Source organism: Zychaea mexicana (assembly GCF_025766255.1).
Source record: "Zychaea mexicana strain RSA 1403 chromosome Unknown BDB00scaffold_5, whole genome shotgun sequence".
NCBI classification, from domain to species: Eukaryota; Fungi; Mucoromycota; class Mucoromycetes; order Mucorales; family Lichtheimiaceae; genus Zychaea; species Zychaea mexicana.
Window position 1 is genome coordinate 570,731 of NW_026516668.1, and position 16,153 is coordinate 586,883.

Here is a 16,153-nt window from a genome sequence, read left to right on the forward strand (position 1 = left end):
GTGAATCGCGACTGATTTCTGTCAGTTAATTTGCGATATTTTACAACTGGCATCATTCCCGGCCGGCGTGTGAATAATTCGTGTTATACTAATGACAGGCAGTAGTAGTATATTCATGTATCACATAGATCATTCCGATAGAAATCTTGATGATTTCTTCTCCTTATGGCATATCCGATTCGTGAATGACGTTGAGTTAGAGGTACTATCCGTTTGCGGGAACAATACCTTTGTAGTTTATAGGAGATATAGAAGAGAGACTATTATATTACACGCGTCGTGCATTAGGTAGAGTTGGTTTAGACGGTCACTCGTCAAGCTCGCTTTGCGTGAAGGAGTTTTCTGTTAGTGTTGTAAATTTAGGATACCACGATGTAGTGATGTTGCTGATACCTGCACCACCTGAGCTATACATACGCTTTATGCCATCGGTTGGTCCGGCAAAGTCAGCTATATGCACTCAAGGATAATTATCACGGTACTTATGCTTGGATTGACTACGATCTTCATGCTCGTTTTTGGATAATATCGCTAGGAAAAGCTAGAGTGGACTATCAAGCTAATGAATAATTCCCTCGACAACTTATATTGACATTGCACAGCTAACAACTTCCCTTGTTCTTATGATCCTCGTTGTACGAGTACTCGCTGGGCTGTCATTCGATCCCACAAACTCATGCTTGCTATGCCAGCAAAGTTTTTTTTTTGTCAATGTTAGCTGGTTTTCGGTTATTTATACTTTTAAAGACGAGGGACAGTATAGAAAATCCGTTTACAAGGAAGTTTGCTTTAAAGATCAGCTTCGTCCTTGTGTTTTTCCTTTTACTTGATAAGTATTGCTAATACAATAACAAACAGCACATGTTTGATAGACGGGGGACAACAACAACAAGGCCTTTATTTAAATTGGTCAAATTCCTAAAGAGGCTCGTCCAAAAACGAGAGTGTCGATGTCTTAGCTTTGCGGGAAGGTGCATCGGCATCTGCTCCCGAACCCTCTACCACAAAGCTGGTTCTGTCTTGGTCGCTTTATGGATCTCGGAGGGTCCGATCGGTATTGAGATGCCAGCGGTCTCACCAATCCACTTACCTACTTAGAAGTCGCCCCGTGCCTACAAAACAAGCATCAGCACCCACCCTTGCGCTTACCTACCCTCACTCACACTCACACACACTGAAAAAAAAGGAAGGGACTTACCACATGTGATCGAGAAAAAGCGAGGAAGCAGCACGCTGCGGAAAATGGGTGCCTTTTCATGCACACGTTCAAGACCCCGCTTCTTTTTGAAAAAAAAAATAAAATACCCCCACTCCCATCCACAGGTCCGTGCTAACAACGCGGGGAACAATGTCAGATCTTCTGTATCGTAGCGACAGTATGTAACACTATTACAACGCGCTTTACCACACTTTGGTACGCGTTTTTCACCTATTTTTTTTTGTTTCTATCTTCGCGTAGTTCGTTCGCAAAAATAATCGAAAGGAAAAAAATTATTCGGAGGGTACCAGCCGAAACCTGTTTTTTGTTTTGTTTTGTTTTTTCACATGTATCATACATCACCCGTACACACGCCGAGGAAGTAAACACCACGTCTGATTAGCTTTGTGTCGCTACTGCTAAGAGAGGTGGATGATAAAATGAGCAAACCAAACAACACTATCAGCCTGAAGAAGCAGCCTGTATCGATAATAGTAGTTTCAGGATGACGCGCATACTATGCTGAAAACAGCCATGCTGCTCTATAGTCTGCCCTTGACAGTTTAGTTTAAGCTGTCCACATCCATCATTGCGGGCTTGGAGGATCGGCAACCGATAATTGCGTGAGAATCGATGTCTACTTGGGAGACGGAGTGCTGGGAGTCTCTCATGTGAAAATCGTAGGCTGGACCAATCTCGACGTGCCTACCTTAGAAGTCGCACCGTGCCAACAAAACAAGCATCAACACACACACTGAAAAAAAGGAAGGGACTTACCACATGTGATCGAGAAAAAGCGAGGAAGCAGCACGCTGCGGAAAATGGGTGCCTTTTCATGCACACGTTCAAGACCCCGCTTCTTTTGAAAAAAAAAAAGTACCCCCACTCCCATCCACAGGTCCGTGCCAACAACGCGGGGAACAATGACAGATCTTCTGTATCGTAGCGACAGTATGTAACACTATTACAACGCGCTTTACCACACTTTGGTACGCGTTTTTCACCTATTTTTTTTTTGTTTCTATCTTCGCGTAGTTCGTTCGCAAAAATAATCGAAAGGAAAAAAATTATTCGGAGGGTACCAGCCGAAACCTGCTTTTTGTTTTGTTTTGTTTTTTCACATGTATCATACATCGCCCGTACATACGCCGAGGAAGTAATCACCACGTCTGATTGGCTTTGTGTCGCTACTGCTAAGGGAGGTGGATGAGAAAATGAGCAAACCCAACAGCACTATCAGCCTGAAGAAGCAGCCTGTATCGATAATAGTAGTTTTAGGATGACGCGCATACTATGCTGAAAACAGCCATGCTGCTCTATAGTCTGCCCTTGACAGTTTAGTTTAAGCTGTCCACATCCATCATTGCGGGCTTGGAGGATCGGCAACCGATAATTGCGTGAGAATCGATGTCTACTTGGGAGACGGAGTGCTGGGAGTCTCTCATGTGAAAATCGTAGGCTGGACCTTATGGTGCCTTGTGCGAGCAAAACATCCCCTTTTCTTTTCTGCCGAGCATCAGCATCGTTGAAGAAAAGGAGAGGGTGTTTTGATATCATCCAAACGTCAAGTCGTTACAATATTTTGAAACACACCTCTTTCAAAAAATGGCATTTCTGATATATTATAGTGCACGCCACGCTGAACGCGAGACCCGTTTACGCGACAAGGCTAGCAGCAGCATGAAACAGCAAGTTCAGGAAATGGTATTAGGGAGTCCTTGAACAGCCTGGACCGCAAGTTGCCAGTCTATCATAATCATGTGGGCGTGTGTGCGCTGCGCACTGCTTTCCATGAATTGTAGGGGTTGATGATACCAAAAGATATAAATACGCCCACATTTTTCAGGCCATTTCGTTTTTTCTCTTCACTCTTTCTTTCCTTCATTTTTCTTTTTCCTTCACTCCCTTGGTTCCTCCTGGTCTTTCTCTTGGCTCTTCCCTTGGCTCTTCCCTTGGTCCTGGTGTTGCCTCCGTTGCGCCTGTCCAACCCTTATTTCCGGTAATCCTGGCTGCCCTCAACTGGTCCCTGCTTTGGTTTGTCCAGTCTCGCGTTCAACGGTGTTGGTCACAACCGGTCTCCTAGTGAGACCAGAGGACGGAGGAATCCTTTTTCGGTTTCTCGCCATAGAAATATGGTAGTGTCCTTTTTGGTTGGATGCCTTGTCTCCCGGTCTGGTCTACTATGGTGGGGATCGCGTTCGACTCTCGGCAATCGACTCTCGGCAATCGACTCTCGGCAATCGACTCTCAACATCGACTCTCGGCAATCGACTCTCAACATCGACTCTCGGCAATCGACTCTCGGCAATCGACTCTCGGCAATCGACTCTCAACATCGACTCTCAAGGCTAGACTCATCGCTTTTTCTCTTCTCTTTTCGATCACGTATGGTAAGTCCCTTCCTTTTTTTCTGTGTGTGTGAATGTGAGTGAGTGTGAGTGAGGGTAGGTAAGTGTAGGGGTGGGTGCTGATGCTTGTTTTGACACGGAGCGACTTACTGTATAAGTTAGGTTTTTCCCACCATAGTAGACCAGACCGGGAGAACAAGGCATCCAACCAAAAGGACACTACCATATTTCTATGGCGAGAAACCGAAAAGGATTCCTCCGTCCTCTGGTCCACTAGGAGACCGGTTGTGACCAACACCGTTGAACGCGAGACTGGACAAACCAAGCAGGGACCAGTTGGAGGCAGCCAGGATTACCGGAAATAAGGGTTGGACAGGCGCAACGGAGCAACACCAGGACCAAGGGAAGAGCCAAGGGTGACACTGGGGATCGCGTTCGACTCTCGGCAATCGACTCTCGGCAATCGACTCTCGGCAATCGACTCTCAACATCGACTCTCAAGGCTAGACTCATCGCTTTTTCTCTTCTCTTTTCGATCACGTATGGTAAGTCCCTTCCTTTTTTTCTGTGTGTGTGAATGTGAGTGAGTGTGAGTGAGGGTAGGTAAGTGTAGGGGTGGGTGCTGATGCTTGTTTTGACACGGAGCGACTTACTGTATAAATAGGTAGGTAAGTGATCGCGATTGGTGAGACCGGACTGGGCATCTCAATACCAATCGACCTTCCGTGATCCACAAAGCGACCAAGACAAGACCCTAGCTTTGTGGTGAGAGGGTTACGGGAGCAGATGTCGATGCACCTTCCAGTGGTTGCTCCTGTCAGTATCTGCTTAAGAGCAGAGAAGCTAAGACATCGACACCCTATTAGTAATTAGTAGTTAAATGTACCAAATAAAAATTGTTTCTTTTAACTTTTCACCCGTTAAACTTGTATGTACATGTTTAATATTGATGTAAGACTTCTTCATGCGAAGCGAGGAGGGAGCTCAAGGGCTCGTTCAAGAAGATGATATATGCTCAGATTTGCTGCGAGATCATCAATTTTGTTCCAGATTGCACATTGGAGACAGTTGCAACGAACAATATAGTTGCCACTGTGATCGTCTGCAAAGCAGTCAATGTCGATGGAGAACAAACTCCGGTATATGGAATGAAATTTGCAGCGCGTGTAGCGATCCTCTACAATTATCCTTTACTCAACTCCACAAATGGTTTTTCTCATTCTCAAATTCCAATTCTCCAATTTCCCACAGTGGGCGAGCTGGGTAAGAGGCGAATAAGAAAAAAAAATATGAGTTTGCTAACTGTGAGTAATGTTAGCTGGAAGTGCGCATACTGTAGGGATTCACATTGCGTTTAAGCGTTGCGGCAAAGACAATTCTTCAAGTTATCATCTTATCATCTTGAGGCTCATAAACATCTTTTAATAGTTGGCATTCTTGCAATCAATCAGTTATAAAAGTAATATGCCAATAGACCGACCTCTTTACCATTGCACAGTAGTGCCGCTGCTACGTTGAAGGAAGAATGAGTCATTCCTTTATATCTTGTACGTTGACACAGTAACTCCAATGCTATGATACGCAATATTAGTGAAATTTGCTCAATACTACCAGGTATTGCTTCCCCAGGAGCAGCTGCACATTTTGTCTTCAATACTGGCACAGCTTCTCAGCAAATCCGCATCGATGCACCTGGGCTACAAGTGTAATCTTACAAAAAGAGTAACAAATGCAAAGTGCGCCATGATTCGTACCTTCTGAACAGCATCCTTAAAACCAAGAATGAGGGCAACCATCATTGTTCCCTACCATTTCTTCTTTCAGCTGTTATGCTATATTTGTTGTGTCGTACGGCAAATGAGAGCGTTTCATAAAGTAGTTATATCTCTTATCATAGGGCTAGGCTCAGGTCATGTAAGATATCAGCGCCTTACTATTATATGTTCTTCCGGAGCATGATACTTTTTTTTGTAAAGCTAAATATGTTGTCAATTGATACCAAACCCGCTTACAGTGAGAGTTAAAATGTTACAAAACATGGAAACAAGTACTTGTTTGGGTGCGAATATCTTCTGCAAATTATAAGAGTATTGTATCTCAATTTCGATATGGGAGGAGAACTTGCCTATTCGTTAAATTGTGGAAAGCGAAGACAGAAGGAAAGAATTCCCGCCTGCGGCCACTTTACAGAACGCTTAATGTGATATTGCCTCGATGAAGTGATGATAAGAAGGATCAATATTACAACTTTTAAAAAGTAGTGGGGCGAATCGGGAAAAGAAGGGCGCGCCCAACAAAAGCTGACCAGGCTTTTATATGTTTTTACTTTTATTTTTCCTTCTCCTCTCTGTCACAGATCATCATCGTCGTCGCTCGTCGTTGTCGGCGGCGGCCCGAGTAACTTTCCCAATTCAGACCATACACGGACGGGCATTTTTTTCGCGTTTCAATTACCAGTTCTAAGTTGGTTGTCAAGTAGCAACCGGATGATGCCCCAGAGGTCTCTACCAGCCATCCGATCCAACCGAAGCCAGACCAGTCAGCCAGCAGTTCAAAATCTTCCGCTACTGCCTTATGAAATTCACGACAAGATTTTTCAACATCTAACCTTACGTGAATGTTGGCGATTAGCTTCTGTATGCCAAGGGTGGCGATTCATGGTTCTGAATTGGCAACCACTTTGGACGCGCTTATCGACAGAAGATTACAAGAATGATAGAATCCTGGATCTACTGCCCTCGTATGGCTCTTACATTCGAAGCGCGTCTGTCAAAAGTATCCTTGTCCATACAGGCGAAGAAGGCCTTTGGTCTTAAATTACTGACTTTATCAAAACACGACACTTCTATGCCATTACTCGAGGTCAGCTAAAAGTTCATACTGCACATATGGAAATGAAAACCGGCATCTTGGCGTCCTCCCGTTTTAGTGGATTTTTTGTAACTCCAAATGATATTGTAATAGTTGACCTGAGGTTGCCACATTTTACCAACGCGCAATTTTCAGCCTTGGCAGATACTTGTGGCTCTGCATTGACTCACATCATACTGATGGTACAAGGATGTGATCACGCAACATCCGTCCAGACAGTGTGCTTCGACGATGTCCGAGTCTTATCAAATTTGCTTTCATGGGATGGATCAGCTATCCTGAATCTTGGAAGCCAGACCTAACCAATTTCGAACACCCCACACTGTGCGACCTATCATTTAACTTTTACAACATTGACGATCTCAACTTTGATCCAGTGCCCTTCCTACAAGCGACGCCCAAGCTAAAGTGCTTGTGCTTAAGCACTGATGGTTTGTTTTCGTACAATGGCGGCAATGGTCTATCGTTTCACAAACACTACGACAATACTCGCCAAATCTTAAATCTCTAGCTCTCCACAACGGCTCCAACGCTTTTTGCATGGATATGGCATCCTCATCCTCTACAGACGATGACCGTTATTGTATGACAACGCCCATAGCAACGGAAACAACAGCGATGACGACGACGACAAGAGCGAGAGATGTTCAGCAACTGCGCATCTACTACAGCATCGATGGCGACAGAAGCAGGCTTCAAGATATCTCACTGGAATTGGCGAGAGATTTGAGCGAACAGCTGCTGTCGCTTGTTATTCAAGGATACGTACCCCACAGCAGGGACATCCTAACGACACTTACTTTTTCTTCCCTTAGGAATTTCAAGTTGGACACTTATAACGAGCGTGACACTATTGCATTGGACTTGCGGCCGTTCCTGTCGAATGCATCAACTCCAAACTTGACAAGTCTATCTTTGTGCGATGTGAACAACACGCACGACGCTTTGGTATCTTCAATCACCCCCAAAGCACGCTTGCAATCATTGGTGCTGAACGGATGTCTTATGACTGAGGCTTCCTTATTAACGTTGCTGGAAACATTATCGAAACCAGTAATTGATGTCCAGCAGCAGCAGCGACAGGAACTAAAAAAGCTCACATTGATATTGATACCACACGTAATAACATCAGCCGTACTGAACGTCATAGCGCAGAACATGTATGCGTTAGAAGAGCTAAGGCTTCAGCTGGATCACCAAATCTTGCCCACGTCAAAATTGGAACGGTTCCTCGACACACGAATGCAGATAACGACAAACAAGCTCTTAAAATTATGCATTAGCCAAAGCTTCGATTTTCAAGGAAATGGTTGCCATGATCATTCTACTGTTGACAATCTTCTCAAGAAAATCGGTCAAAACGCGAAACATTGGGTCTACGCTGAACAGCGAGAGCAGCCTCGTTACTACTACAATGATATTAAAATGAAGAAAGAACTATCAGGGTAAAACGTAATAAACTATGCCTTGCTTTTCCCCTCCCGCATTCTCTCTTACGATCGCGGGTAAAGGGCCGTAGTGTAGATGAGCAGGACGGTAGCAAAAGTCAACTACGACAGTACCAAAACTCATGGCATATTCTGTGCACAAAGTTAAGAGTTTCCTTGAATGAGATAGGTTGGGTCTTTTTTTCTCTTTCAAAAGCGATGGCTCGACTGTATATTGAAAATAGCATCGATCGTATTAGAAAGATCTTAATGAGAATCAAGCCGTGCTTTACTGTTTTTGTTGCTTTACCTATGAAAATAGCCAACAGTGAAAGTGGCCACCAGCACTGCAACGACGCTTCGCTGAGTAATTCCTTATAATATGTCCATGGTCAATCACACCATAGGTAGTATGCGTTTGCAGTTATTTATATAGCGTCGTGAGATCATTAAATTACATCATATGCCACTTTCTGGAAGAAGGAATTACCTGATAGTGTTACCACCATGTCCCCTCCGGCCCACCCTGCTCTTGCCGCTGTTTTTTGCTGTTGGATTTTGGCTATACGAGCCTCTGACCCAGTTGATGCACGAGATAACCACTCCCAAGTCGAAGCAGGATCGAAAAAATGTATTATTACAATAAAGATATCTTTAATTTTTATTATTATTCTATGATTAATTATTACATACATGAGAGAGGGATTTTCAAGCAGATACAAAGCTAAAGTACTGTCGCAGAGCATCAGAGAGGGCTTCAGGAAGAGCATTAATATCACGGAGTACCATAAAGTACTGGAAGGGGAAGGTTTCCAAATACGGTCGCATTTGTAACGTGAGTTTGCCGTTTACAGTAGTGTACTTTACGTTCGTCATTTTCAAAATCGAATCGTTTTCGGGCTTGTTGTCAACAACGATAAAGATCAGCATGACATGTTGGTCCATAGCTTGTCGGACTAATTGCTTGAGTGTTTCGTGGTCGTCGCAAATACCGTCCGAAATAATAAGCTGTAGTTGCCATAGTTCACCACTTGAGCTGTTTTGAGCGTTCTCGAACAACGACAAAGATGATTCAATTAGTTGCTTGACATGCGTCTTTTGTTGTGCAAAGGTAAACTGTTGTAAGACTGAAGCACCGGCTTCGGCAGTGAACGGCTGATCAAATGGATGTAGGAGACGAATACGTTCACCAAATGATGTGATGGAGATATCGCCGACTTCGAGCTGTGACAAAGCCTTGGAAATCAATGAGAGCGTCTCGTAAGCCAGCTGTACAGAGTGCGACTCGGACATAGACTTGGAGTCGTCGACTGAGATCATGACTTGATACTGACGTTTACTAGGCTTGGTACGTCGAAGCCAGATCTTGTCCTTCTTAAACTGACTCGCAATATACGGAATGATCTTCTTCATATTGAGTCGTTTTCCTGTACGATAGTCTCCCCTGAGCTTTGTTGCCAGAGTCGGTTCAAGGATGAGTCGCAGCTGTTCGCACAAGCCCATGGCCAAGTCATGTGTCAAGTTCTCATAGCGTTGCCAAAGATCGCGTGCTTGATGGATATCACGGCCTTCTTCACGCCATTCCGATACTGTTGTCTCTAATTCTTGACGCATACGCTCAATAGCTTCTGGATCCAATGGCTCATGGGCAACCAAGGATTCATCCATGGTCAATACCTCGCCTTCTGCAGGAAGATCTGATTCAGGTAGACGTTTGCTGAGAATAGCGCCGCGTTGATCACCTTGCACTTCACCTATGCTTTCTTGTGGCAAAGGCATCGTATCAACTTGATCTTGTTGCTTTTCCTCGTCATCTAGATCCATTTCGCCAGCTTGCGCTTCTTCGTCTTGTGTTGTTTCATCCATTGCACCCATGTTGATATCTTGAAGTTGATCAACAGCTGCATTACCCATGGTTTGCATATCATGTGCATCGTCATCGTTCTTGACATATTCGAAAGCATGATCGTCATTCACTTGAGCTTCACGGCTGTCTTGAACGTCCTTCTTGTCTTGCTGGCCATCTTCATCTTCATCGTCCTCGTCTGCATCGGCTACATCGGCCAAACGACGTCGCCAGCTTTCCAAAGCATCACCAAGGCTACGCTGCGGGTTAGTTTTAGCTTCAGCAGATGTTTCTTCATCTTCATCGACCTTGTCTGGTTCGTCATTGGCTTGATTCGTGCCACGTTCAGCCATGCCTTGTTGGTCCTTGGTCTCTGCAGGTTCTTCTTCATTTCGTGCATCATCCTCAGCAGACTCGTCTTCGCCTTGCTGTTTGCCCTTGGAGGTAGAGCTCATCTTGCCGGCCTGACCTTGGACACCAAACTGGTTGTCTGCAGCATCGGTCTCGTCGTTGGGATGCTCACGGTTATGCGACTTGCCCTTTTCGTCTTCCTCTTGTTCATCCTCATCCAACTGACCGCCCTTTGTCTGTTCGTTATCGCCAGCCATATCTTCTTGCTGTTCTTCTTGGTCTTCTTCCTTGTTTTCATCCCCTTCTTGCTCTTGATCAGGCATTTGCGCCGTTGCATCTGCCAGCTCATCGTCTTCTTGGTTCTGCTCTTGCTCGCCTTCACCAACATGGTCTAATGGATCGTGGAACTCTTCACCATCATCTTCTCCCATTTCTTCTTCAGCTTTATCCTTCGTTTCTTCATCCATATCCATTGGATCAAAGAATTCTTCGTCTTGGCCACCTTCTTGTTCCTCGTCATTGGCATCCATGTCCAAATCCTCAGGTAATTCTAATGTCTCAGCCTCAGGCACTTCGACGTTCATCTGCTCGCCAGCTCGGTTCTCCTCGGTGCCATCATCATCCTCACCAGCCTCCTCTTCATGTTCGTCACCACTACCGTCGCCTTGTTCATCGTTTTCATCGCCTTGATCGTCCTGCTTTTGATCAGTCGTGCTAGACTCCTCTTGGCGTTCGGGCTTTTCACCGTTACTTTGTGGCTCCTGATCCTCGCCTTCTTCCTCATCCTTGGCAACGATGTCGGATTCTTGCTGTTGCTGCTGACCTTGTTGGTCCACAGTCTTGTCAGTATCCTTGCGCTCGTCATGTGCTTCATCGTCGCCCCACATCTTGTCATCGACTGCATCCATATCATCGACGTCGCCAATCTCATCGTCCATTTCTTCTTCGTCTTCTTCATCATCGTCGTCCTCATCTTGTTTCTGATCGTCTTGGTCATCCTCGACGTCTTCCAACTCGCCTTCAAAGTCGTTCTCCATCTCCATGCCGTTCTTTTCTTCCTTGGTTTCAGACTTTTCTTGCTTGCGCTGCTCTTCGTTTTGTGTGCCAAGCACTTGCTCTTCGTCTTCAATCTCTTCGCTAACGTCCTTGTTGCCTTCACCTTCGCCGATACCCGTGCCCATGGTAGTACCATCAGCCTCGCCTTCTTCGCCTTCTTCATCCGCATTAGCAGGCATACAGAAACCTTTGCTGATAATAATGGTAAACGAGTTGATCAAAGCATAAGTCATCTTGGACATGGCCTTGTGGTGTGTCAAGAACTGGCTGAGCGTGTGTTGGATGATGAGCATGTATTGTTGGACGAATGGATAAGATTGCTGCAACAGACACAGAGTATCTTGTGCGTGGTCCGTGCATAGCAATTCATGGGCCGACGCAAGTGCTGACACGCATCGCTTGGCAACGGTATCCATGTGCAACGCCTGTGTCAGGGTGAATTGCTCGCTATGCTGGTCACGGATGTAGTTCTCACCCATGTTGGACAACTCATCATCGTCTTCGGTTTCCTTGGCCTTCAGGGCTGCAGTCTGACTCTCAGCCTTGGCCTTCTTCAAATCTTGTACCGAGACCAAGATGGCGTCAATCATGGAGTAAAGTTGATCGCGAAGTGTCACAACAGTTGTCATGGACGCAATCTCGCCTTGAACAGATTGGACAGAACCAGGGCGGTCGATACGAGAAAGAATCGCCTGCACTACGTGCGTCGTTTGCGGTGCTTGTTCCATGATGTTTTCAAAGGCCGGACGGATGGTTGCCTTGACTGTTGACTCGTGAGTGGTGATCATTTCATCGATATCAGCAGTAAGGAGTGCTGGTGACGATAAATGAACAGCCGAAAGGTACCGCTGGACAAAGCAACGGTCGACTGTGTGCTGCACCTTGACCAACTGAGCATGCAGTTGTCGAATTGACACCACTGTTTGCTGGCCATTGTATTCACCTTGAATGGCAACTGTAGCAGCAGCACTGCCAATCATATCGACCAGGTCATCCACCCATTTTTTGTGAGCTACCAACTGTTGGTCCAATACTCGATCCACGCGCGATACGTTCATAGTGGCAGTGTCATAGAGCGCAGCCAGCTGAGTTGCAGCGCTTTGGAGCACTTGCATTTGTCCTTCAAACCGTGTCGCCAACGTACGCTCCTTGTGTACCAGGGAAAACATATGCTCTGTAGCGCTCATGCTGCGTTCAACCTCCAAACGGGACAAGTCCTTGCTCACTTCGGTGGTACAAAGTTTTCGCAGATGCGATACCCGTGCAATGCTGCGGTAATAGTAATCATTTGCCTTTTGCCACAATTGGATCATGTCCTCGGATCCACTGCTGAAGCTGTTCAGTCTGGCCTTCTGCAAATGACGATCCTGCAAAACAGTATCAAGAGCAGCCACATGCTGACTAAACAGGTATGTGGTATCCGCATTCTGAGCAGCCAAAGTGCCTGGACGCGACTTAAGACCCAGACGGCGTAGTTCTTTCAAGAAGTCCACCAGTGCCTTCTTCTTCAGCAGTTTCTGATTCTTGACTAATGACTTGTTTTCATCCGTCATCATGGCTGGAGTTTCCTTTTGGTACGACTTGATTTGCTCAATGACTTGGGTCATAAAATCTTCCAGTGGGATATCCACGGCCGCTTTGAGCACATCATCACGGCAGTAGCGACGCATCTTGTTCAACGTGCCGGGAAGATCCTGCAAGTGACGCTTGACGTCTTCAGATGGTATTGGGACCATTAGCGCAGCAGCAGGGACTGTTGTCTCGCGCATCCACATATTCGGCTGACTCAATTGGTCTATAAAGTTCTTGTTCTGATCGTTGTAACGTTTCTCGTCACCATATTGGAACATGGCGTGCTCCTGATTATAGTTTGCAATAGCCGTGAGCATGGATGTGCCAAGGGCCTCGCGATATTTGCGGATACACTTGTGAAGCTGCTTGTGCGTCTTGTGTGCGCTTTGACGTAGAGCATGGATATTGACATCCTTCCAAGTAGCAATCTTGACGGATTCTTTGAGATCCTTTTCAATCGGCTTGCGTAGCTGGGAGAGCATCAATTGGACGTGGCCTAAGAACTGGCTGTAGTAGGCACACACGTTCTTCAATAACGTTAATGCACTCCACTGGTCTACAGCGTTGCTCAATTCAGCTTGCACTCGAGCTTGGCATGCAAAGCTGTTCAGCATCTTGAGTCTAGGTTCAAATTCAATCAAAGAACAGGTCTGGAAGAAGTGATCCAAAGCACCGATGAGCTCGCTTTGCTTGGTCGAATCGTTGAATGCAGTGTTGTTGACGGTATCAAACAAATGGAACCACCAGGTATATGCCGCATTTTGGCTGTATTGTTCCTGGGCTGCTAGAAGCGTCGGCCAGCAGTTCAGTTCGAGCTGACGCCATTGCACAATCAGTTGGATCAACTCTTCACGTTGTGCGCTTAAAGAAACGTGTTTGGCGGCATAGGCTTCCCAATCCTCGGATTTCTGTAGCAACAACTCGATACCGGTCAAAAACTTGGCGACAGGGGATACGATAGAAAAGCTGAGGAGTCGGTCGCAAATAACAACAAGTTGCTGCAAGACTGCGTGATCTGGCCACTCTTGTTGGATTTGTTCAACACGTGCCTTGAATCGCTGAACGACAGGATGCACCTTCTTTGCTTCGGCGACGTTTTCGCTGGTGTAAAAGTCATACAAGGCGTCGCTGGTTTTGCTAAACGAGTTTGTGGCTTCCAGGCGTTGCAAAGATAATGCAGTAGCTTGCAAATGACCGGCGTTACACCGAATATCAATCGAGTCACCAAAGGCGGACGTAGACATTGATGCCAATTGGGCTGCAATGGCATATGAGCGAAGCAATTCACGGTCATGGTTCTTGCTGGTATCACGCTTTTGGCATGTATCGACGCGGAATGTATCAAAAATGTACTTGTGCAATTCACCGATACGCTGGACATCGCTGTCATCCAACACAGATTCTTCCTCGACCTTTGGCGCAGTCGCACCGCTAGGTGGTGCATCATCGCTTTCTTCAAGATCAGCAAACGATTCGTTAAAGTCGGCAAAGAGCTTCTTCTTATCTTCCTCCTCTTGTTCTTCTTCTGTTACGGGTTCGTACTTCTTCGTGCGCGTCTTGTACATCTGCTCCTTTTCTGCTTCCTTTTCGCGTTTGTATTCTTGAGCAGCCTTCCAAACTTGAACAATTTCAGCAAAGATACTGTTAATGGCCGCCAAGTCTTGTTCAGAAAGATAGCCATGTAAATCGACCGCCATAACGAGACGTTGCAGAACCGTGACCAAGATGCTGAGATAGAACGCCCATTTACGTGAAGTCGGCGCACGTTCGAATACGATAGCCTTGAGTTTTGCGAGGTGAATCGATTCAGTCAGCATATGCCAGTCGAGATCCAGAGGCTGGGCGCTTAATGATGGGTTGCGGATAAACAATGACACAACTTCACTCAGGTAGGCATCAGCACGGTCATTTTGGTGCGTTGACACCATCAAACGCAAGCCGTACTTGACATCATCAACGGCTACAAGCAGAGGCTGCAAGATATCACGATACATTGGGTATTTGGCGTGGATACGGTCAATAAACTGGATCACATTGCCTTGCAACAGTCGTTCACGCTGAACCGCCATCGCTTTGTTGTCATTGGTGTTTTCCGTAAGTGCTTCAATCAATGATTCAGTGTTACTGGCAAGGAGATGCTTCTGCAACGACGCAAGGTCAACAAAAATATCATCGAGCTGCGATTTTTGAGGCCGAAGCGAGAATGTGGTCGAGGATGCGGATAATTCGGTTTCAATACGATCGACAAGTCCCTGCTGTTCTTGGATAGTTACGTTAACGTCGTTGCCAGTAGCAATCTTTTCAATGTGCGTGCGGACGTCGATGTTGTTTAAGCTTGCATCCTTGCGGTGACGCAGCAAGTCTACCCGCAAACGAGGCTCGGCCGTTGGATCAACAGGATAATCAGGGACATACGCAGTAACAAAGGCAAGACCAAGAAGAGTACGTGCTTTGCCAATGGAAGCGAAAAATGAGCCCACATCCTTGCTTCTGTAATGGCGAACGGCGTCTGTCAGCGACAAAATCATGTCAACGTAGTACTTGTTCAACGATCCTGACTGTAATGTTGATATGATCGCATTGAATGTTGCAAGTGCATCGTCGTAATCAATAGCCGATGCTCTGGAATATAGATCGGTCTGGGCAAGCTGGTCGATAAATCTGTTCAGTCTGCCGAATACATCATGTAGATCTTTATAGAAGATAGGATGAAGCACAGGTTGCGACGCTTCAAGGATCTATTTATAAACAGTAATGGTAAGTGAGACGGCGAATTGCTTGTAATGCAAACTGAGCAATTTAATTGAATTATACCTGATATGCAGATGAAATGAGCATGATAATTTCAATAGCCTTTCTATCCTTGAGATTGACGTTCGTCGCCAAAAACCTTCTAAGAGATTTCAGTTGTTTCACTGCATTTTCGTAGGCCTCTGCTGACATCTTTTCGACAAAGGACAATAAGTTCAAGCAGACTGTTGTCTCCACACTTTGATACAGATTTTGTGGGCCGTCACTAATATTAATAGACTACATAATAATCACACAAGTTAGAAAAAAAAATGCAAACAAAATACAGAATATAAGAAGCTAAATATATGTGACATACCACTTCACGCATGGAAGGCTCCAACTGATACAGGCTTTGCTGGAATACGCTAGAGCGCCACAATCGACGATGCCACACGTGAGCCGCATCTTGGATCAGTCCTGGTAATACTAACGAGAGTTTCGACGTTGCTAAAAAAACATAAATGTATAAGATGTCATGTCAGTTTTTTAAAAAAAAACTATATATCCAGAAGCATTTATCAACTTACAGTTGGAATCAAGTACCCAAGCAAGTCGTTGATAAGGAACCATATCCAGTGGTGGTCGAGACGTTTTGTTGAGAGCTAGTGATTTTAAAGACTTTGCTTTTTTAACCAGCTCTTCGATCTGGTCGTTCTTGTTCAATCCATAGGCTGTCATGTAAAGATCATTG

General features: G+C 45.5%; 4 protein-coding genes across 4 annotated transcripts; 2 read left to right on the top strand and 2 right to left on the bottom strand.

Annotated features, from left to right (window-relative positions):
- Positions 1-2,803: 2,803 nt before the first annotated feature.
- On the top strand, positions 2,804-3,550 carry BDB00DRAFT_867599 (uncharacterized protein; the record flags this gene model as incomplete). Its single annotated transcript, XM_053126363.1, has 2 exons — positions 2,804-2,902; positions 3,338-3,550. The coding sequence occupies 2 exons, from the start codon at positions 2,804-2,806 to the stop codon at positions 3,548-3,550; spliced, it is 312 nt and encodes a 103-aa protein (XP_052984711.1).
- Positions 3,405-5,080, bottom strand: BDB00DRAFT_911028 (uncharacterized protein; the record flags this gene model as incomplete). The annotated part of the gene is made up of 3 exons (XM_053128665.1): positions 3,405-4,013; positions 4,200-4,405; positions 5,035-5,080. 3 exons carry the CDS (start codon positions 5,078-5,080, stop codon positions 3,777-3,779), a joined length of 489 nt encoding a protein of 162 aa, XP_052984712.1. The 3' UTR covers positions 3,405-3,776.
- Positions 5,081-6,711: 1,631 nt separating this feature from the next.
- BDB00DRAFT_449474 (uncharacterized protein) lies at positions 6,712-8,131 on the top strand. Its single transcript, XM_053117427.1, has 3 exons — positions 6,712-7,862; positions 7,942-8,034; positions 8,105-8,131. The coding sequence occupies exons 1-2, from the start codon at positions 6,958-6,960 to the stop codon at positions 7,943-7,945; spliced, it is 909 nt and encodes a 302-aa protein (XP_052984713.1). The 5' UTR covers positions 6,712-6,957; the 3' UTR covers positions 7,946-8,034; positions 8,105-8,131.
- Positions 8,132-8,552: 421 nt separating this feature from the next.
- BDB00DRAFT_755080 (uncharacterized protein) lies at positions 8,553-16,140 on the bottom strand (the record flags this gene model as incomplete). The annotated part of the gene is made up of 4 exons (XM_053118808.1): positions 8,553-15,407; positions 15,484-15,699; positions 15,779-15,909; positions 15,990-16,140. The coding sequence occupies 4 exons, from the start codon at positions 16,138-16,140 to the stop codon at positions 8,553-8,555; spliced, it is 7,353 nt and encodes a 2,450-aa protein (XP_052984714.1).
- Between the last annotated feature and the right edge of the window lie 13 nt (positions 16,141-16,153).